The sequence below is a fragment of the Salmo salar genome, chromosome ssa29, assembly GCF_905237065.1.
Source record: "Salmo salar chromosome ssa29, Ssal_v3.1, whole genome shotgun sequence".
NCBI classification, from domain to species: Eukaryota; Metazoa; Chordata; class Actinopteri; order Salmoniformes; family Salmonidae; genus Salmo; species Salmo salar.
The window spans coordinates 31331767-31354281 of record NC_059470.1 but is presented as its reverse complement, the minus strand read 5'-3'; the positions used below and the strand labels follow the sequence as shown (position 1 = coordinate 31354281).

Genomic DNA, 22515 nt, shown 5'->3' with positions numbered 1-22515 from the left:
AGAATGCACTGATATAAGTGGACTCACCTGGCATTTTGGCAATTAAAAACAATACGACTTTAAATCGGAGTTCTGCCTATTTGTTCACACGCATGTCTGCCCTCTCATTGGCTAGAGTGATCACATCTTGTCTCGCCTCTCCCGTCTGGCTTCCATCTTAGAGGACATGTATTTCCATTGTTTGAGCGGTCTCTTTTCAATATATAATCTTTGGCTTGGCACTTGGTAGAACAATGTGTGTGGTCCAATGTCCGCTTGATGGCAATGTTGTTTCATCGTCGATGTAGGCTAGTACGGTAGGCCTACACTGTAGGTTACAACCTAGTTAACCTTGAATGCAATTTACAATGTATTCATCACTTTATTAGTCAGGGATCTGGACTGTAAGGAATGTTGGTGATGGTGAGTTAAAGTTTGTTTATTGCTTGTTTCATCATCAAGAACACTCGTGCTCTCGAGCACATGATGCCAATACGCACACCATCTCTCTCTCTCTCTTTGTCTCGCTCTCTCTCTCAATTCAATTCAAGACGCTTTATTGGCATGGGAAACATATGTTAACATTGCCAAAGCAAGTGAGGTAGATAATATACAAAAGTGAAATAAACAATAAAAATTAACAGTAAACATTTAACATACAGAAGTTTCAAAAGAATAAAGACATTACAAATGTAATATTATGTATATAGACAGTGTTGTCTCTCTATCTCTTTGTCTCGCTCTCTCTCTATATATATATATATATATTTATATATCTCACTCACTCACTCTCTCTCACACACACAGTCCAACCTCCGTCCATGACCCGTATCTCCCACCTCTCTTTTGACAAGTCAGGGAACATTTCTCTGAAGAGAGGCGAGGCCTCTCTACAGATGCTTTGGCTGCAGAAAGTGTCGCCTTTTTATCGCAATGAAGCTTGTTTCCATGGTGACCCTGGCGGGACTCTGTGCGGGCACAAAAGAATCCCCTGTCCCAGATTTGGAGGATGAAAGCGCGCTCGGGTTTGTGGGACACGCAGACTCATATTGGCACAGTGGTTCTACAATGCGTTCAAACATAAGTCCTACAAAAGATCCATTGTAGGCCATGCAAGTGCAGGTCTCTACTATTCATCTTTGTTCTTGTTTTTGGATTATTGAAGGAATTAACACAGACAACGTTGTCAACGTGTGATAGGCCTAGGCATATTCTGTAGAACAGAGTCCAGGTTCAGGATTACATTTTCTGGGCATCTGAGCTTTAGAAAATAATACCCTATAGCCAGTGGTGTAAAGTATTTAAGTAAAAATACTTAAAAGGACTACTTAAGTCCTTTACTTTACTATTTATATTTTTGACAACTTTTACTTTTACTTCACTACATTCCTAATGAAAATAATGTACTTTTTACTCTATACATTTTGCCTGACACCTAAAAGTACTCGTTACATTTTGAGTCCTTAGCATGACAGTAAAAGTATCCAATTCACACAGTTATCAAGAGAACATCCCTGGTCATCCCTATTGCCTCTGATCTAGCAGACTCACTAAACACGTGCTTCGTTTGTAAATTATGTTGGAGTGTGCCCCTGGCCATCCAAAAACTAAAATAAAAATAAAATGGTGCTGTCTGGTTTGCTTAATATAAGGAATTTTAAATAATATATGATTTAACATTTGATTGGCTAAAAGCTGTGTGATATATCAGACCATATACCACATTATGACAAAACATGTATTTTTACTGCTCTTATTGTGTTAGTAATCAGTTCATAATAACAATAAGGCACCTCGTGGGTTTGTGGTATATGGCCATTCATGGCTAAGGTCTGTATCCAGGCATTGCGTTTTGCGTTAGAGCAGCCCTTGGCCATGGTATATTGGCCATATACCACACCCCCTCGGGCCTTATTGCATAAGTATATTTGAGCAATTACATTTACTTTTGATACTTCAGTATATTTAAAACCAAATACTTTTAGACTTTTACTCAAGAAGTATTTTACTGGGTGACTTTCACATTTACTTGAGTAATCCTCCATGAAGGTATCTTTACTTTAACTCAAGTATGACAATTGGGTACTTTTTCCACCACTGCCTATAGCACACTCTATCTGCTATAAAACATCAACTTTGGGCACACAGTGTTGTGCCTTCAGTGTTACGCAATGAATTCTTGAACTAGGTTCATGTAGGCTAGACTGAGAGACAACGTATTGTAATGAAACAGCAGGGAGCAGGTCTCGAACCCTCGACCTTCAAGCCCGAAGTCCGGCGCGCTATCGACTGTGCCGCAAAAGCATGCTCGAGCGGCAGAGTCGATTTCCGCGCTTATAAACCCAGGGTCGTTACACTATGGTCAGAGAGCCGATGTGTGACGTATATAGATATTTAGGGCGTGAGAGTATTTGTTTTAAAGATATTCAGGGCATGCTGATTTTGTTTCAAGATACCAAATGTGGCCACAACTTTAGTAACCTGGACACATAGCTAGCTACTCGTTCATTTAGCCCACTTAGCCACAGAACAAGATCCACTAATTGGACATGCCTGTAGTTGGTGAACCATGTGCCCGCTGTCCCCCGGTGTGGCCGGTCACGCATGTGTGTTTGCTCATGCATGCATGTCCGACCCAGGCCGGCGGTTTTTAAAAACGAACGTGCACGCCTCACTCGGCTACACTCGCGCGCTGAGTGTCTGAGTGCCTGTGCCTCGGTGCCTGTTGGTGACGGTTGGAACGAGGGAACGGAAAAGCCAGGACCGTTTTTATACAGTCAACGTTTTTGACGGACAGATACGCGTCCCTAATCATGGTGGGGCGGACAAGCAATGGAACGCATGATTACGCAGGTGCTTCTGGTGCACCCTGTGCGCCCGGACGCAGGAGAGGAGCAGGCACGGTAAGTCAGCCAACCAACAATAGTATACTTGTAACCTCTACCTGTACTATGGCCTCAGCCAAGATGTCTGGACCTTTATGGTACAGGACATAGTGGAGTTGGGCTATCCTTTAATTGTGGTTGCTGGTTCAAGCCTTTAGATGTCAGTCATGTAAAAAATGAAGTAGACCTATGAAGTAGGCCTACTTTTTCCCAGATTACTATTGTGGCTGTAGTCTCTGGCTGTAGAAAGGTAGTGGCTGTAGTCTCTCTCAGACTATGCAACAGTGTCCTTTATGTTCTTGTAGAGGTATTTAAAGAAGGACAGATGTAGAGTCAGAGATACTTATATAAAGTGGTTAAAAGTGATCCAAAAAATGAAGTGAGAGAATGGTCCAGGGGAGAGAGAAGTAAAGATAGAAAGAGGAGAGAAGGAAAGATGGAAAGATGGAGAGAGAAGTAAAGATGGAGATAGACGTAAAGATGGAGAGAGACGTAAAGATGGGGTGAGAAGTAAATATAGAAAGATGGAAAGAGAGGAGAGAGAGGTGGAGAGATGGAGAGAAATGTAAATATACAGTGCATTCAGAAAGTATTCAGACCACTTCCCTTTATCCACATTTTGTTACGTTACAGCCTTATTCTAAAATGGATTAAATTGAAAAAATCCTCAGCAATCTACACACAATAGATTTAGAAAATAAAAAGTTGTCCAACCTAACCTCTGGAATGCGTCACAAGGTGACAAAGCGAAAACAGGTTTTTAGACATTTTTGCAAATGTATTAAAAATAAATAACAGAAATTCCTTATTTACATAAGTATTCAGACCATTTGCTATGAAACTAGAAATTGAGCTCAGGTGCATCCTGTTTCCATTGATCATCCTTGAGATGTTTCTAACAACTTGATTGGAGTCCACCTGTGGTAAATTCAATTGATTGGAAATGGTTTTGAAAAGCACACACCTGTCTATATAAGGTCCCACAGTTGACAGTGCATGTCAGAGCAAAAACCAAGCCAAGAATTGTCCGTAGAGCACCGAGACAGGATTGCGTAGAGGCACAGATGTGGGGAAGGGTACCAAAACATTTCTGCAGCATTGAAGGTCCCCAAGAACACAGTGGCCTCCATCATTGTTAAATAGAGGAAGTTTGGAACCACCAAGACTCTTCCTAGAGCTGACTGCCGGGCCAAACTGAGCAATCGTGGAAGAAGGGCCTTGGTCAGAGATTTGACCAAGAACCTGACAGAGCTCCAGAGTTTCTCTGTGGAGATGGGAGAACCTTCCAGAAGGACAACCATCTCTGCAGCAGTCCACCAATCAGGCCTTTATGGTAGAGTGGCAAGACGGACGCCACTCCTCAGTAATAGGCACATGACATCTCGCTTGGAGTTTGCCAAAAGCACCTAAAGGACTGTCAGACCACAAAAAAACAAGATTCTCTTGTCTTATGAAACCAAGATTGAACTCTTTGGCATGAATGCTAATGAACATCTGAATGATTCAGAGGACAACTGGGTGAAAGTGTTGTGGTCAGATGAGACCAAAATGGAGCACTTTGGCATCAACTCAACTCGCCGTGTTTGGAGGAGGAGGAATTCTGCGTATGACCCCAAGAACACCATCCCCACCGTCAAACATGGAGGTGGGAAAATTATGCTTTGGGGGTGTTTTTCTGCTAAGGGGACAGGACAACTTTACCGCATCAAAGAGACGGTGGACGGGGCCATGTACCGTCAAATCTTGGGTGAGAACCTCCTTCCCTCAGCCAGGGCATTGAAAATGGGTTGTGGTGGGTATTCCAGCATGACAATGACCCAGAACACACGGCCAAGGCAACAAAGGAGTGGCTCAAGAAGAAGCACATTAAGGTCCTGGAGTGGCCTAGCCAGTCTCCAGACCTTAATCCCATAGAGAATCTGTGGGGGAGCTGAAGGTTCAAGTTGCCAAACGTCAGCCTTGAAACCTTAATGACTTGGAGAAGATCTGCAAAGAGGAGTGGGACAAAATCCCTCCTGAGATGTGTGCAAACCTGGTGGCCAACTACAAGAAACGTCTGACCTAAGTCATGTTTTGCAGAGGGGTCAAATACTTATTTCCCTCATTAAAATGCAAATCATTTTATAACATTTTTGACATGTGTTTTTCTGGATTCTTTTGTTGTTATTCTGTCTCTCACTATTCAAATAAACCTACAATTAAAATTATAGACGGATCATTTCTTTGTCAGTGGGCAAACGTACAAAATCAGCAGGGGATCAAATACTTTTTTCCCTCACTGTAATAACACACAGAAATACAAGCCTTAGGTCATTAATATGGTCGAATCCGGAAACTATCATCTCGATAACCAAACGTTTATTCTTTCAGTGAAATACGGAACTGTTCCGTATTTTATCTAACGGGTGGCATCCATAAGTCTAAATATTCCTGTTACATTGAACAACCTTCAATGTTATGTCATACTTACGTAAAATTCTGGCAAATTAGTTTGCAACGAGCCAGGCGGCCCAAACTGTTGCATATACCCTGACTCTGCGTGCAATGAACGCAAGAGAAGTGACACAATTTCACCTGGTTAATATTGCCTGCTAACCTGGATTTATTTTAGATAAATATGCAGGTTTAAAAATATATACTTCTGTGTATTGATTTTAAGAAAGGCATTGATGTTTATGGTTAGGTACAGTCGTGCAACGATTGTGCTTTTTTCGCAAATGCGCTTTTGTTAAATCATCCCCCGTTTGGCGAAGTTGGCTGTCTTTGTTAGGAAGAAATAGTCTTCACACAGTTCGCAACGAGCCAGGCGGCCCAAACTGCTGCATATACCCTGACTCTGTTGCAAGAGAATTTCCTAGTTAAAAGAAATTAATGTTAGCAGGCAATATTAACTAAATATGCAGATTTAAAAATATATACTTGTGTATTGATTTTAAGAAAGGCATTGATGTTTATGGTTAGGTACACGTCGGAGCAACGACAGTCCTTTTTCGCGAATGCGCACCGCATCGATTATATACAACGCAGGACACTCTAGATAAACTAGTAATATCATCAACCATGTGTAGTTAACTAGTGATTATGATTGATTGATTGTTTTTTATAAGATAAGTTTAATGCTAGCTAGCAACTTACCTTGGCTTCTTACTGCATTCGCGTAACAGGCAGGCTCCTCGTGGAGTGCAATGTAAAGCAGGTGGTTAGAGCGTTGGACTAGTTAACCGAAAGGTTGCAAGATTGAATCCCCGAGCTGACAAGGTAAACATCTGTCGTTCTGCCCCTGAACAAGGCAGTTAACCCACCGTTCCTAGGCTGTCACTGAAAAGACGAATTTGTTCTTAACTGACTTGCCTGGTTAAATAAAGGTAAAATAAATAATTAAATCTACAGAAATTGTCAGCTCTCTCACAAGCCCCATGTAAGATGAAGGTCCTAGATGAGAGGTGAGAGAGCCGTAAATAATAATCGGCCAAATCGATGTCCGATTGTTATGAAAACTTGAAATCGGCCCTAATTAATTGGCCGACCTCTAATATTTAGAGAGATGGAGACAGAAGTAAAGATAGACATATGGAGAGAGATTTTTATTTATTTTATTTTATTTCACCTTTATTTAACCAGGTAGGCTAGTTGAGAACAAGTTCTCATTTGCAACTGCGACCTGGCCAAGATAAAGCAAAGCAGTTCGACACACACAACAACAGAGTTACACATGGAATAAACAAACATAGTCAATAATACAGTATAACAAAAGAAAACAAAAAGTCTATATACAGTGAGTGCAAATGAGGTAAGTTAAGGCAATAAATAGGCCATGGTGGCGAAGTAATTACAATATAGCAAATAAACAATGGAATGGTAGATGTGCAGAAGATGAATGTGCAAGTAGAGATACTGGGGTGCAAAGGAGCAAAATAAATAAATAAATACAGTATGGGGATGAGGTAGGTAGATAGATGGGCTGCTTACAGATGGGCTATGTACAGGTGCAGTGATCTGTGAGCTGCTCTGACAGCTGTTGCTTAAAGCTAGTGAGGGAGATATGAGTCTCCAGCTTCAGAGATGTTTGCAGTTCGTTCCAGTCATTGGCAGCAGAGAACTGGAAGGAAAGACGACCAAAGGAGGAATTGGCTTTGGGGGTGACCAGTGAGATATACCTGCTGGAGCGCGTGCTACGAGTGGGTGCTGCTATGGTGACCAGTGAGCTGAGATAAGGCGGGGCTTTACCTAGCAGAGACTTGTAGATAACCTGTAGGCAGGGGGTTTGGCGACGAGTATGAAGCGAGGGCCAACCAATGAGAGCGTACAGGTCGCAATGGTGGGTAGTGTATGGGGCTTTGGTGACAAAACGGATGACACTGTGATAGACTGCATCCAGTTTATTGAGTAGAGTGTTGGAGGCTATTTTATAGATGACATCACCGAAGTCGAGGATCGGTAGGATGGTCAGTTTTACATGGGTATGTTTGGCAGCATGAGTGAAGGATGCTTTGTTGCGATATAGGAAGCCGATTCTAGATGTAATTTTGGATTGGAGATGCTTAATGTGAGTCTGGAAGGAGAGTTAACAGTCTAACCAGACACCCAGGTATTTGTAGTTGTCCACGTATTCTCAGTCAGAGCCGTCCAGAGTAGTGATGCTGGACGGGCGGGCAGGTGCAGGCAGCGATCGGTTGAAGAGCATGCATTTAGTTTTACCTGCATTTAAGAGCAGTTGGAGGCCACGGAAGGAGAGTTGTATGGCATTGAAGCTCATCTGGAGGTTAGTTAACACAGTGTCAAAAGAAGGGCCAGAAGTATACAGAATGGTGTCGTCTGCGTAGAGTTGGATCAGAGAATCACCAGCAGCAAGAGCAACATCATTGATGTATACAGAGAAGAGAGTCGGCCCGAGAATTGAACCCTGTGGCACCCCCATAGAGACTGCCAGAGGTCCGGACAACAGGCCCTCCGATTTGACACACCGAACTCTATCAGAGAAGTAGTTGGTGAACCAGGCGAGGCAATCATTTGAGAAACCAAGGCTGTCGAGTCTGCCAATAAGAATGTGGTGATTGACAGAGTCGAAAGCCTTGGCCAGGTTGATGAAGACGGCTGCACAGTACTGTCTCTTATCGATGGCGGTTATGATGTCGTTTAGGACCTTGAGCGTGGCTGAGGTGCACCCATGACCAGCTCTGAAACCAGATTGCATAGATGGAGAGAGAAGTAAAGTTAGAAAGATTGAGAGAGATGGAGAGATAAGTAAAGTTAGAAAGATTGAGAGAGATGGAGAGAAGTAAAGTTAGAAAGATTGAGAGAGATGGAGAGAGAAGTAAAGTTAGAAAGATTGAGAGAGATGGAGAGATAAGTAAAGTTAGAAAGTTTGAGAGGGGAGAGATAAGTAAAGTTAGAAAGATTGAGAGGGGAGAGATAAGTAAAGTTAGAAAGATTGAGAGGGGAGAGATAAGTAAAGTTAGAAAGATTGAGAGAGATGGAGAGAGAAGTAAAGTTAGAAAGATTGAGAGGGGAGAGATAAGTAAAGTTAGAAAGATTGAGAGAGGGGAGAGAAGTAAAATTAGAAAGATTGAGAAAGATGGAGAGATAAGTAAAGTTAGAAAGTTTGAGAGGGGAGAGATAAGTAAAGTTAGAAAGATTGAGAGGGGAGAGATAAGTAAAGTTAGAAAGATTGAGAGAGATGGAGAGAGAAGTAAAGTTAGAAAGATTGAGAGAGGGGAGAGATAAGTAAAGTTAGAAAGATTGAGAGGGGAGAGATAAGTAAAGTTAGAAAGATTGAGAGAGATGGAGAGAGAAGTAAAGTTAGAAAGATTGAGAGGGGAGAGATAAGTAAAGTTAGAAAGATTGAGAGAGGGGAGAGAAGTAAAGTAAGAAAGATTGAGAGAGATGGAGAGATAAGTAAAGTTAGAAAGATTGAGAGAGGGGAGAGATAAGTAAAGTTAGAAAGTTTGAGAGGGGAGAGATAAGTAAAGTTAGAAAGATTGAGAGAGATGGAGAGATAAGTAAAGTTAGAAAGTTTGAGAGGGGAGAGATAAGTAAAGTTAGAAAGATTGAGAGAGGGGAGAGATAAGTAAAGTTAGAAAGATTGAGAGAGATGGAGAGAGAAGTAAAGTTAGAAAGATTGAGAGGGGAGAGATAAGTAAAGTTAGAAAGATTGAGAGAGGGGAGAGAAGTAAAGTAAGAAAGATTGAGAGAGATGGAGAGATAAGTAAAGTTAGAAAGATTGAGAGAGGGGAGAGATAAGTAAAGTTAGAAAGTTTGAGAGGGGAGAGATAAGTAAAGTTAGAAAGATTGAGAGAGGGGAGAGATAAGTAAAGTTAGAAAGTTTGAGAGGGGAGAGATAAGTAAAGTTAGAAAGATTGAGAGAGATGGAGAGATAAGTAAAGTTAGAAAGTTTGAGAGGGGAGAGATAAGTAAAGTTAGAAAGATTGAGAGAGGGGAGAGATAAGTAAAGTTAGAAAGATTGAGAGAGATGGAGAGAGAAGTAAAGTTAGAAAGATTGAGAGGGGAGAGATAAGTAAAGTTAGAAAGATTGAGAGAGGGGAGAGAAGTAAAGTAAGAAAGATTGAGAGAGATGGAGAGATAAGTAAAGTTAGAAAGATTGAGAGAGGGGAGAGATAAGTAAAGTTAGAAAGTTTGAGAGGGGAGAGATAAGTAAAGTTAGAAAGATTGAGAGAGGGGAGAGATAAGTAAAGTTAGAAAGATTCACTTCCATGTTCCTTCTGGTTCTTAGGAATAGAATAAGGTTAAAGCTCTCTCTAGGTTCCTTCTCTGTACTGTATATCATTGCAATTCAGTAGGAAACAGTATACTGTTCCCGTATATTCTTAAACGGTCCCCCCCCCTGTTTTCTCTCATAACACCTGATCCCCAAAAGCACTGGATAGGTGTCTACTACTATAACAACCTCCTGCTTTCACCTATCCTGATGTGGTCAAAGAGGAAAGGTGACAAGAAACTGGAGCTGATGAAGACTGTTGGGACACAGCACAGGGAGGAACCATTCCAACCTTTGAACACATAGTGGTGTCTCAATAGTCTACTCTAAAGAGGGTTTCCTTCATTTGCACTGATGTGAAAGAACTGGGTATATGAAAGCAACCTCCTTAGTGTGCATGTATGTGCCATGATTACTTTCACCTATAGTGTGTTTTCAGAGGAGAGGAGGGGAGGGGAGGGGAGAGGAGAGGAGAGGAGAGGAGCTACTGTAGACTATTGACATTTAGCCTCCTAGACGCTAATGCTCACTGCCATCCTTCACTGATGGTCCAAGCCAGCTCAGCCAATCCGTATCACCCATGCAAATGAGACGGTGGGAGCTGTGCACTGATTGGAGCTCTCTCTCTCCCCTTTGTCATCGCCATGGCAAGAGTTTGGAGACGCTTGGCTGCTGGTCTGTGAGAGAGGGATCACTCTGCCAAAGGGAGGAGAGAGGGAGGGAAGAGGTAGAGTATAGGGAGGGAGAGAGGAGAGAGAGTAGGGCAGAGTGGGCGGGGATACAGGGGGAAGTGAAGAGATGGGAAAGAGGCTGAAAGAGGAAGAGAGCGGGGGAGGTAGAGCGAAATAGAGAGAGGGGGAGGTAGAGCGAAATAGAGAGAGAGGGAGGTAGAGAGAAATAGAGAGAGAGGTAGAGAGAAATAGAGAGAGAGGGAGGTAGAGAGAAATAGAGAGAGAGAGGTAGAGAGAAATAGAGAGAGAGGGAGGTAGAGAGAAATAGAGAGAGAGACGAAGAGAGAGAGAGAGACATCATCTCACTGATGCTGAGTCACAGACGGGGTGCGGCCGCTGTATCCCATGAGCCTTTAGGGGAAACATGGAGGAGCTCGAGCACACCTGCCCCCAGCTGGTCACGGTAGGGTCTGTGTGTGTGGAGGAGAGGGGGGCTAGCTTGTCTCCTTGTTGTTATGAAACAGATCCACTGTCTGTGTGTGCCTTTGGGGATGTTCTGAATGCTGAGTGAACTGTGTGTTTCTATGTGTTGGGGGAGGGTGGGGGGTTCGGTGTGTTTCCCAGTATTGGCAGGGGTACGTGTGTATAAGCAGCCTAGCATAGATCTCCTGACATGGACACAAAAGCTCAAGAAAACAGGGGCGATGCCAGCCCCATTCAGTCTCTCGCTCTCTCGCTCTCTCTCTCTCGTCTGTTTGCATCTCTCCCTTTTATTCTTTGTGCCTCTCTCCTGCTCTTCATCCTCTCCCCCTCTCCCTCTGTCTCTCTCTTTCTTTACTCCATCACAGTGTTGTTTTCTTAGTTAATCCTTCTTACTCTAGACGTTCTCTGCTTGTGCCAGTGTAAGGCTGTAGTAAGCATGCTCGCTGCGGTCACTTTGATTGGCCGATCGACCGAGGCATCCGCCTGCCCTTTGTCTTCTCTGGGCTCCTCCCCGATTTCACCTTGCAGTGGATTGTGGGAGAAAAGTTACCTCAGTGCGTCCTCCTCACTGTTCCGTTCTCCCCATCTGTTGCCATGGGGATGGGAGCTCACAAGGGAGCTCGCTCTACCTCCTCTTTGTTCTACCTCATCCCTTATCCGGATGGAATACAGAGGTGGAATTACCTTCATATGTCTTGTGTTATGGGAGTGGATCTATGATGTCATTGGGGAGGTCACTGGGAAAGTCATGCATGCTATATTTTCTCTTCCTTTCCTGCTGTAGAGAATGAGAGCCAGAGACATGTCAACAATGTTAACATATGTTTCTCATGCCAATTAAGCCCTTTGAATGGAATTTAATTGAGAGAGAGAGATAGAGAGCGATGGAGTTCCATTTTAGCCAGAAGTAAATCAATACCACTGAGTGCTGCTTGTCCCATCACCATGTAATCGATAGTTGTGATAGAGAATATATATTAGTCCTGATCAATAATCTAATGGATATTACTAAGCCAGAGAGAGGGGATGGCAATCAAAAAGGGGACATGAGTGTCATTCAACTTTTTTTATCTCCTCCATCTCTCGCTTTCCCTCTCCATCTCCCGCTCCTCTCGCCGTCTCCCGCTCCTCTCTCCGTCTCCCGCTCCTCTCTCCATCTTCGTCTCCTCTCGCCGTCCTCCCGCTCCTCTCTCCGTCCTCCCGCTCCTCTCTCCGTCTCCCGCTCCTCTCTCCGTCTCCCGCTCCGTCTCTCCGCTCCTCTCTCCGTCCTCCCGCTCCTCTCTCCGTCTCCCGCTCCTCTCTCCGTCCTCCCGCTCCTCTCTCCGTCTCCCGCTCCTCTCTCCATCCTCCCGCTCCTCTCTCCATCCTCCCGCTCCTCTCTCCGTCTCCCGCTCCTCTCTCTCCATCTCCCGCTCCTCTCTCCGTCCTCCCGCTCCTCTCTCCATCTCCCGCTCCTCTCTCCGTCTCCCGCTCCTCTCTCCATCCTCGCGCTCCTCTCTCCATCCTCCCGCTCCTCTCTCTCCATCTCCCGCTCCTCTCTCCGTCTCCCGCTCCTCTCTCCATCCTCCCGCTCCTCTCTCCGCCTCCCGCTCCTCTCTCTCCATCTCCCGCTCCTCTCTCCATCTCCCGCTCCTCTCTCCGTCTCCCGCTCCTCTCTCCGTCTCCCGCTCCTCTCTCCGTCTCCCGCTCCTCTCTCCGTCCTCCCGCTCCTCTCTCCATCTCCCGCTCCTCTCTCCGTCCTCCCGCTCCTCTCTCCGTCCTCCCGCTCCTCTCTCCGTCCTCCCGCTCCTCTCTCCATCTCCCGCTCCTCTCTCCGTCCTCCCGCTCCTCTCTCCTCTCCGCTCCTCTCTCCGTCTCCCGCTCCTCTCTCCGTCTCCCGCTCCTCTCTCCGTCTCCCGCTCCTCTCTCTCCGTCTCCCGCCTCTCTCCATCTCCCGCTCCTCTCTCCATCTCCCGCTCCTCTCTCCGTCCTCCCGCTCCTCTCTCCGTCCCTCCCGCTCCTCTCTCCGTCTCCATCTCCCGCTCCTCTCTCCGTCTCCCGCCTCCTCTCTCCGTCTCTGTCTCACGCGCCTCTCTCCGTCTCCCGCTCCTCTCCGTCTCTGTCTCCCGCTCCTCTCTCCGTCTCCCGCTCCTCTCTCCGTCTCCCGCTCCTCTCTCCGCCTCCCGCTCCTCTCTCCGTCCTCCCGCTCCTCTCTCTCCATCTCTTCCCGCTCCTCTCTCTCCGCTCCTCCTCCGCTCCCCTCCTCTCTCCGTCCTCCCGCTCCTCTCTCCGTCTCTGTCTCCCACTCCTCTCTCCGTCTCCCGCTCCTCTCTCCGTCTCCCGCTCCTCTCTCCGTCTCTGTCTCACGCGCCTCTCTCCGTCTCCCGCTCCTCTCTCCGTCTCTGTCTCCCGCTCCTCTCTCCATCTCCCGCTCCTCTCTCCGTCTCCCGCTCCTCTCTCCGTCTCCCGCTCCTCTCTCCGCCTCCCGCTCCTCTCTCCGTCCTCCCGCTCCTCTCTCCGTCTCCCGCTCCTCTCTCCGCCTCCCGCTCCTCTCTCCGTCCTCCCGCTCCTCTCTCCGTCTCCCGCTCCTCTCTCCGTCTCCCGCTCCTCTCTTCGTCTCCCGCTCCTCTCTCCGCCTCCCGCTCCTCTCTCCGTCCTCCCGCTCCTCTCTCCGTCTCCCGCTCCTCTCTCCGTCCTCCCGCTCCTCTCTCCGTCCTCCCGCTCCTCTCTCCGTCCTCCCGCTCCTCTCTCCGTCTCCCGCTCCTCTCTCCGTCTCCCGCTCCTCTCTCCGTCCTCCCGCTCCTCTCTCCGTCCTCCCGCTCCTCTCTCCGTCTCCCGCTCCTCTCTCCGTCCTCCCGCTCCTCTCTCCGTCCCCCTTTCAAATTCTATTGGATTGTTTCTGCCTCTTTTGCTTTTGAGGTTAATCTTTCCTCTCCCTTCTTTTCTTCTCCTCTTTGCCACTTTTCATCTATCATGTTGTTCCTCTGTAAATCCATACCATTTGTGGTTTGTTGCGAAGAGTAAAATGGTTTTGTAGATGTGAATTTGATGCATGTGCTGTTTTAATATGCTGATGTTAACGCTATAACGCTGAACCAATAAAGTGACTAACAGTTAAATCTCTCCCTCTGTTAAATCAATTCAATTCAATTGGCTTTATTGGCATGGGAAACATATATACATTGTCAAAGCAAGTGGAATAGATAAACAAAAGTGAAATAAACAATAACAAATTTACCGTAAACATTACACTCACAAAAGTTTCAAAAGAATGAAGACATTTCAAATGTCATATGTCTATATACAGTGTTATAATGATGTGCAAATAGTTAAGGTACAAAAGTCTCTCTCTCTCTCTCAGGTGCTGACAGAGCCTGCTATCTTTGCCAAGGACACCAGCTGTGAGTGCCGCGCCCCTCATGAGAAACTCTCCATCGCTCAGGCCCGCAGAGGCACCCCAAGTATACCTCCTCTTCTGTTCCAAGCTCCATCACCAGTTCATCACTGTTCATCCTCTTATCCTCATTCTTCATCCTCTCTTCTTCCCCTCCTCAGTATTTTCACTCATAACCATCCCTTCTTTTCCACATCCTCCTCACATTCACTCACTTTCTCCTCCTCCCCTCCTCTCTGATAGTGATATATATGTGTTAGATGTAAACTCTGTGTCCTCTAGATGTAAACCTACTGTGTGTCCTCTAGCTGTAAACTCTCTGTGTGTCCTCTAGCTGTAAACTCTCTGTGTCCTCTAGATGTAAACTCTCTGTGTGTCCTCTAGATGTAAACTCTCTGTATGTCCTCTAGATGTAAACTCTGTGTGTGTCCTCTAGATGTAAACTCTGTGTGTCCTCTAGATGTAAACTCTCTGTATGTCCTCTAGATGTAAACTCTGTGTGTCCTCTAGATGTAAACTCTGTGTGTCCTCTAGATGTAAACTCTCTGTGTGTCCTCTAGATGTAAACTCTGTATGTCCTCTAGATGTAAACTCTGTGTGTCCTCTAGATGTAAACTCTCTGTGTGTCCTCTAGCTGTAAACTCTCTGTGTGTCCTCTAGATGTAAACTCTCTGTGTGTCCTCTAGATGTAAACTCTCTGTGTGTCCTCTAGCTGTAAACTCTCTGTGTGTCCTCTAGCTGTAAACTCTCTGTGTGTCCTCTAGCTGTAAACTCTCTGTGTCCTCTAGATGTAAACTCTCTGTGTGTCCTCTAGCTGTAAACTCTGTGTGTCCTCTAGATGTAAAGTCTCTGTGTGTCCTCTAGCTGTAAACTCTCTGTGTGTCCTCTAGATGTAAAGTCTCTGTGTGTCCTCTAGATGTAAACTCTCTGTGTGTCCTCTAGATGTAAACTCTCTGTGTGTCCTCTAGCTGTAAACTCTCTGTGTGTCCTCTAGATGTAAACTCTCTGTGTGTCCTCTAGCTGTAAACTCTCTGTGTGTCCTCTAGCTGTAAACTCTCTGTGTGTCTTCTAGATGTAAACTCTGTGTGTGTCCTCTAGATGTAAACTCTGTGTGTCCTCTAGATGTAAACTCTCTGTGTGTCCTCTAGATGTAAACTCTCTGTGTGTCCTCTAGATGTAAACTCTGTGTGTGTCCTCTAGATGTAAACTCTCTGTGTGTCCTCTAGATGTAAACTCTCTGTGTGTCCTCTAGCTGTAAACTCTCTGTGTGTCCTCTAGCTGTAAACTCTCTGTGTGTCCTCTAGATGTAAACTCTCTGTGTGTCCTCTAGCTGTAAACTCTCTGTGTGTCCTCTAGATGTAAACTCTGTGTCCTCTAGATGTAAACTCTCTGTGTGTCCTCTAGATGTAAACTCTCTGTGTGTCCTCTAGATGTAAACTCTCTGTGTGTCCTCTAGATGTAAACTCTCTGTGTGTCCTCTAGCTGTAAACTCTCTGTGTGCCCTCTAGATGTAAACTCTCTGTGTGTCCTCTAGATGTAAACTCTCTGTGTGTCCTCTAGATGTAAACTCTCTGTGTGTCCTCTAGATGTAAACTCTCTGTGTGTCCTCTAGCTGTAAACTCTCTGTGTGTGTCCTCTAGATGTAAACTCTGTGTCCTCTAGATGTAAACTCTCTGTGTGTCCTCTAGATGTAAACTCTCTGTGTGTCCTCTAGATGTAAACTCTCTGTGTGTCCTCTTCAGTGGACCGTCCAGTGCGTGTATATGCAGATGGAATATTTGATCTCTTCCACTCCGGCCATGCCAGAGCCCTGATGCAGGCCAAGAACCTCTTCCCCAATGCATACCTCATAGTGGGAGGTATGTAGATATGTACAGACATACATTTATAAACATGTGGATGTAATGACTCTTAGCTAAACATATATGTTACTCATACTATCTGTTACTGTGTACCTTTGTGACTGTCTGTGTGTGTGTCAGTGTGCAGTGATGAGCTGACCCACAAGTACAAGGGTTTCACGGTGATGACGGAGGATGAGAGGTACGAGGCACTGAGACACTGTCGCTATGTCGACGAGGTGGTCCGTGACGCACCATGGACGCTCACACAGGACTTCCTGGAGAAACACCAGGTGTGTCTGACTGTTTCCGTCACACCTGTTTATTCAGCGTTCTCTTGACTGTTTGTGTATGTAGGGTAATGTGCTAGCATGCATGGCTCTTTTCTGGGTGTCACTTTATCTGTATGTGCTTTCTTCCTGTTCTGTGATTCTTGTCTTCCCGTTCTGTGATTCTTGTCTTCCCGTTCTGTGATTCTTGTCTTCCCGTTCTGTGATTCTTGTCTTCCCGTTCTGTGATTCTTGTCTTCCCGTTCTGTGATTCTTGTCTTCCCGTTCTGTGATTCTTGTCTTCCCGTTCTGTGATTCTTGTCTTCCCGTTCTGTGATTCTTGTCTTCCTGTGTTCTGATTGTTTCTTAGATCGATTTTGTGGCTCATGACGATATCCCATACTCCTCAGCAGGAACTGAGGATGTCTACAAACACATCAAGGAGGCAGGTGTGTGTATGTGTGTGTGTGTAAAGCTCTATTCAGAATCCGTCTCAGGTATCCATACGTCTGGAGATTCTTGTATTAGCCGAAATGGCTAGAATGTTCCGCCGACTTCCAGCAGCTAAAATTTGATTAGATGTTACATTTTAAGAACCCTCCCCCGCGTGTCCGTAGGAAGGCTGCAGCGTGTCATGTTTGTTACCGTTTACCGACTGCAAAACTACCGTTTTGCTAGTTTGCAATTTTGCAGAAAATATATGAAAAACATAATTCTGTTTTGCCAGAATTGTGCTGTATTCTTTGAAGGCATTACATCTCCTCTGCTTGAACAAACGATTGTATGGCTTCAACACTCTCCTCCCAAGCAAGCAAGGCATTTGATTGGTTTGACGTGTTGCGAGGCGTCACTAATTTACAATGGGGTTTCCACCACTTTTTAGCGACTTTCTGCCATTGACTTCACCAGGCTTTCCAATTAGGGAAGGATGATTCTCGACGATATGTGTGTGTGTTCCTGTGTGTGTGCGCGCATGTTCATCTGTGTGTGTGTTTATTTATAATATATATAGAATATGTGTGGGTGTTGATTTATAATATATATATAGAATATGTGTGTGTGTTTATTTATAATATATATAGAATATGTGTGTGTGTTTATTTATAATATATATAGAATATGTGTGGGTGTTTATTTATAATATATATAGAATATGTGTGGGTGTTGATTTATAATATATATAGAATATGTGTGTGTGTTTATTTATAATATATATAGAATATGTGTGTGTGTGTGTGTGTGTGTGTGCGCATGTTCATCTGTGTGTGTGTTTATTTATAATATGTATATATATATATATATATATGTGTGTGTGTTCCAGGCATGTTCGTGCCGACCCAGCGGACAGAGGGTATCTCGACCTCTGACCTGATCACTCGTATCGTACGAGACTACGACCTCTACGCTAGACGCAACCTACAGCGAGGCTACACCGCTAAAGAGCTCAACGTCAGCTTCATCAACGTAAGTGTGTGTGTCTGTGTGCTGTCTACCCTTAACAGAACTGTCCCTTTGTGCGCATGTGTGTCCGTGTACACTGTACACTTGGAACATAACTGATGACTTTCAAAAAACACACAGACATACAGTACAGCCAACCTTCCTCCAACCTCCCTCCCTTCAACCTTCCTCCAACCTCCCTCCCTTCAACCTCCTTCCACCTTCCCTTCAACCTCCTTTCACCTTCCTCCAATCTCTCTCCAACCTCCCTCCCTTCAACCTTCCTCCAACCTCCCTCCCTTCAACTTCCTTCCACCTTCCCTTCAACCTCCTTTCACCTTCCTCCAATCTCTCTCCAACCTCCCTCCCTTCAACCTTCCTCCAACCTCCTTCCACCTTCCTCCAACCTCTCTCCAACTTCCTCCAACCTCTCTCCAACTTCCTCCAACCTCTCTCCAACTTCCTTCAACCTTCCTCCAACCTCCCTCCCTTCAACCTTCCTCCAACCTCCTTCCACCTTCCTCCAACCTCTCTCCAACTTCCTCCAACCTCCCTTCCTTCAACCTCCTTTCACCTTCCTCCAATCTCTCTCCAACTTCCTCCAACCTCCTTCCACCTTCCTCCAATCTCTCTCCAACTTCCTTCAACCTCCCTTCCTTCAACCTCCTTCCACCTTCCTCCAATCTCTCTCCAACCTCCTCCAACCTCCTTCCACCTTCCTCCAATCTCTCTCCAACTTCCTCCAACCTCCCTCCCTTCAACCTTCCTCCAATCTCTCTTCAACCTCCCTCTCTTCAACCTCCCTCTAACCTTCCTCAGGAGAAGAAGTACCGCCTGCAGAACCAGGTGGACCGTATGAAGGAGGCAACATTCCTTCAACCTCCCTCCAACCTCCCTCCAACATTCCTCCAACCTTCCTCCAACCTTCCTACAACCTCCCTCCAACATTCCTACAATCTTCCTCCAACCTCCCTCCAACCTTCCTCCAATCTCCCCTCAACCTCCCTCCAACCTTCCTCCAACCTTCCTTTCACCCCCAATCTCCCTCCAACTTGTTGATCATATCACTCCATCATTTTACATCCTCCCTTTTCTCCATCCTTTCTATTCGTTTTTTAAATCTCAACTAGGGTGAACATGATAGGAGATATTGTACAGTGCTCGACTGCAGTGTGACTTTTTGCAGTGTGATATCCAGTGAGCAGGCCTACACTGTTACAGAGCTCTCCAGATAGAGACTGACTTCATAGACAAACAGACACAGTTCTCTATGCTTATAGAATAAGATAATAGACTGTGTCTGCCCTATACATTCTGTTTCTACCTGCATCATTCTGTAACATGGTGCCTGCTGACTGACTGTGCCCTAGTGGAGACTTAACAGAGAGAAACACTGTCCACTAGAGGAGTTGTAGTGTAACTGCATCCTTCCACTAAGGGTTCCACACAGTCTACACGATGGATCTGATGGAACGTAGTTTGCATAGCTCTCTACGAAGTTCTACGTACTTTTGTGCAGCTGAATTTTTGTAACACATGAAATCACTGTGGTGAGCCCTTTGGACTATTGAGATGCACCCCGTTGCCATAGCGACTGCATACATGAATAGATGTTACATCATTTCAACGATGGTAACACCAAGGAATTCAGCTCCCTCCAACTCCCTCCAACCTCCCTTCAACTTTCCTCCAACCTTCCTGCCTCCCTCCCTCCAACATTCCTCCAACCTTCCTCCAACTTCTCCCAACCTCCCCCTCTCCAACATTCCCCCAACCTTCCTGCCTCCCTCTCTCATTCCTTCAACTTTCCTCCAACCTCTCTCCAAGCTCCCTCCAACATTCTCCCAACCAACCTCCCTCCAACCTCTCTCCAAGCTCCCTCCAACATTCTCCCAAACTCCAACCTTTCCCAACCTCCCTCCCTCCCTCCAAGCTCTCTCCCTCCAACCCCCAACCTCCCTCCCTCCCTCCAACCTCCCTCCCTCCAACCTCTCTCCCTCCAACCTCCATCCAACCTTCCTCCAACCTTCCTCAGGAGAAGAAGTACCGCCTTCAGAACCAGGTGGACCGTATGAAGGAGAAAGTGAAGACGGTGGAGGAAAAGAGTAAACACTTTGTCTACCGCGTGGAGGAGAAGAGCCATGACCTCATACAGAAGTGGGAAGAGAAATCACGGGAGTTCATTGGGAACTTCCTGGAACTGTTCGGCCCAGATGGAACATGGGTAAGTAAGGCCTGTCTCTCATGCTCCACTCATGCAAATTTTACAATCACTCATCTGACATGTCACTTCTTTGTTCACAAATCTAATGTATGAACTAAACTGTGTACCTCCAACTAGACTAGTCTTTGAAGTGAAAGTACTCTCACATACCGGTCTCTCTCTCTCTCTCTCTCTCTCTCTCTCTCTTCTCCATCCCTCCACCATATCCTCGCTATCCCTCACCCTATCCTCTCTCCACTCTCTCTTCCTCTCTTTCCATCATTCTCCTCTTGCCCTCTCTCTCTCCATCCCTCTACCACACACCCCCCCCCCCAACAGAAACAGGTGTTTAGTGAGCGTAGTGGTCGGATGATCTCCTACGCCATGTCACCACGCGGGTCACCTAGCAACAGTCCACCCAGGCAACTGTCTCCATCCCGTTCCCTATCTCCTCCCTCTCGCTGGTCTCAGCCCAGGCCAGCCTCCCCCTCCTCACCCAAAGAGGCCTCAGCCTCCTTCAGTAGCATGAGTGAAGAAGATGAGAACGAGAAGTAGTGCCCCGGACTGTGGAACACATGCCATGTTCAAAATAACTGGGAAGTCAGAAATCTTTGACTTCCAACTTTAGTCAATTCAAGACAATTTAGAACGTGGGGAAAAAACCAGCTCCAACTGGTAAAATCCTTTTGAACAGTCAACTAACTCGGAATTCCAAATCGGAAACTCTGACATCTTTCTAGAACTCCAACCTGTAGATCACTGATGTCATGATTTGACCCCCCCCCACACACACACACACACACACACACACACACACACACACTCTGTCATCTTCTTCCACACACTGACAGCAATGACGGGATGCTGAAACTGTATCTTCCAGGAAGTAGATATGCAAGACAGAGGTGGGTCATGGGAAATGTAGTCTAGTGCTATAGCACAAAGAAGCCATCACAGTCTCTGTTGCCTGGGCAATGAAGCAGATGGGAGTGTAGAGAAGATGATGCGACTGATCTGTTTTCGATTGCTCAGGTCTGACAGAGGCAGTAAATAAAATAGTGCCTGTTGATCATATCACTCCATCCTTTTATGTCCTCCCTTTCTTTTCTCTATCCTTTCTTTGTTTTCTCTCATTGTGAGAACAACTAGGGTGAACATGATAGGAGATATTGTACAGTGCTCGACTGCAGTGTGACTTTTTGCAGTGTGATATCCAGTGAGCAGGCCTACACTGTTACAGAGCTCTCCAGATAGAGACTGACTTCATAGACAGACAGACACAGTTCTCTATGCTTATAGAATAAGATAATAGACTGTGTCTGCCCTATACATTCTGTTTCTACCTGCATCATTCTGTAACATGGTGCCTGCTGACTGACTGTGCCCTAGTGGAGACTTAACAGAGAGAAACACTGTCCACTAGAGGAGTTGTAGTGTAACTGCATCCTTCCTGGGAGACGAGGAGAGATGGCTACTTAAGACTATTGAAATGCACCCCACTGAATCACAAATTCTTCTGTACCAGATTATTTGCCATAGGGACTGCATAAATGATGGAGTTAAGAGTGTTGGGCCTGCAGTTAAGAGTGTTGGGCCTGTAACTGAAATGTTGCTGGTTCGAATCCTCGAGCTGACTAGGTGAATACTCGAGCTGACTAGGTGAATCCTCGAGCTGACTAGGTGAATCCTCGAGCTGACGAGGTGAATCCTCGAGCTGACTAGGTGAATCCTCGAGCTGACGAGGTGAATCCTCGAGCTGACTAGGTGAATCCTCGAGCTGACGAGGTGAATCCTCGAGCTGACTAGGTGAATCCTCGAGCTGACTAGGTGAATCCTCGAGCTGACTAGGTGAATCCTCGAGCTGACTAGGTGAATCCTCGAGCTGACTAGGTGAATCCCCGAGCCAACGAGGTGAAAAATCTGTAGACGTGCCCTTGAGCAAGGCACTTAAACCTAATCGCTCTGCTACAGAAACTGATCTAGCTATTCAGCAGCATTTAGAATGTACCATTGTGACTGAGCTTATTCAGGGAACTTCCTTAGATACCAGAGAACAAAGGTTATAGTCCAGGGATGGCCAGTGTTATCCACAAAAGGCAGGCGTGGCCATAGAATCAGGTGGCTGGAACAAAAACTAGTAGCGGCCATTTGTGGATTGGCTTGTTCACCTCTGCTGTGGTCGAATCATCATGGTCTCTGGCCTAGCTAGTCACAACACCACACAGAACTGTGAACTCTTCAACTCAATGTCTCTCGCTATGACACAACTGTTCCACAGCAGAAAGCCACATGAGAACACATGAAACCACTTGCTACCACAGAACTCCTGATCCACCTTGGAGATGTTCGTGTCCTGTATGTAACGTATGTAACCCTGCACTGTATGTACAAACTTTGGAATGTCTGTTTCTTTGTATTGTCTTATTTTCTAATGGCTTCAGATGTAAATAAATAGAAAAGAAAAATCATTGAAAGAGAAGCAGCTTGGTGATTGTTTCCGCTCAATCTCTCTCTTTTTCAGCAGATACAGACTTGCACACACACACACACACACACACACACACACACACGCAGAGCGGAACAGAGCGGAACAGAACAGTGGCAGTTGTTTTTCTTTTTACTGTAGGTTTGAATAATTTACAGTAGGTACTGCAGT

General features: G+C 45.7%; 1 protein-coding gene across 6 annotated transcripts; it reads left to right on the top strand.

Moving 5' to 3' along the window:
* Nucleotides 1-262: 262 nt before the first annotated feature.
* Nucleotides 263-22327, top strand: LOC106590595 (choline-phosphate cytidylyltransferase B). 6 transcript variants are annotated; one of them, XM_014181713.2, is made up of 8 exons: nucleotides 263-402; nucleotides 14074-14173; nucleotides 15849-15965; nucleotides 16089-16240; nucleotides 16587-16665; nucleotides 17538-17680; nucleotides 19692-19880; nucleotides 20199-22327. In XM_014181713.2, the coding sequence occupies exons 1-8, from the start codon at nucleotides 391-393 to the stop codon at nucleotides 20412-20414; spliced, it is 1008 nt and encodes a 335-aa protein (XP_014037188.1). In that variant the 5' UTR covers nucleotides 263-390; the 3' UTR covers nucleotides 20415-22327. The 6 variants fall into 6 exon arrangements, with proteins under 6 accessions (XP_014037188.1, XP_014037190.1, XP_014037185.1 ...); XM_014181710.2 differs by lacking the exon at nucleotides 263-402 and adding an exon at nucleotides 2655-2882; XM_014181712.2 differs by lacking the exon at nucleotides 263-402 and adding an exon at nucleotides 2661-2882 and having other exon boundaries at nucleotides 14074-14113.
* Nucleotides 22328-22515: the final 188 nt, after the last annotated feature.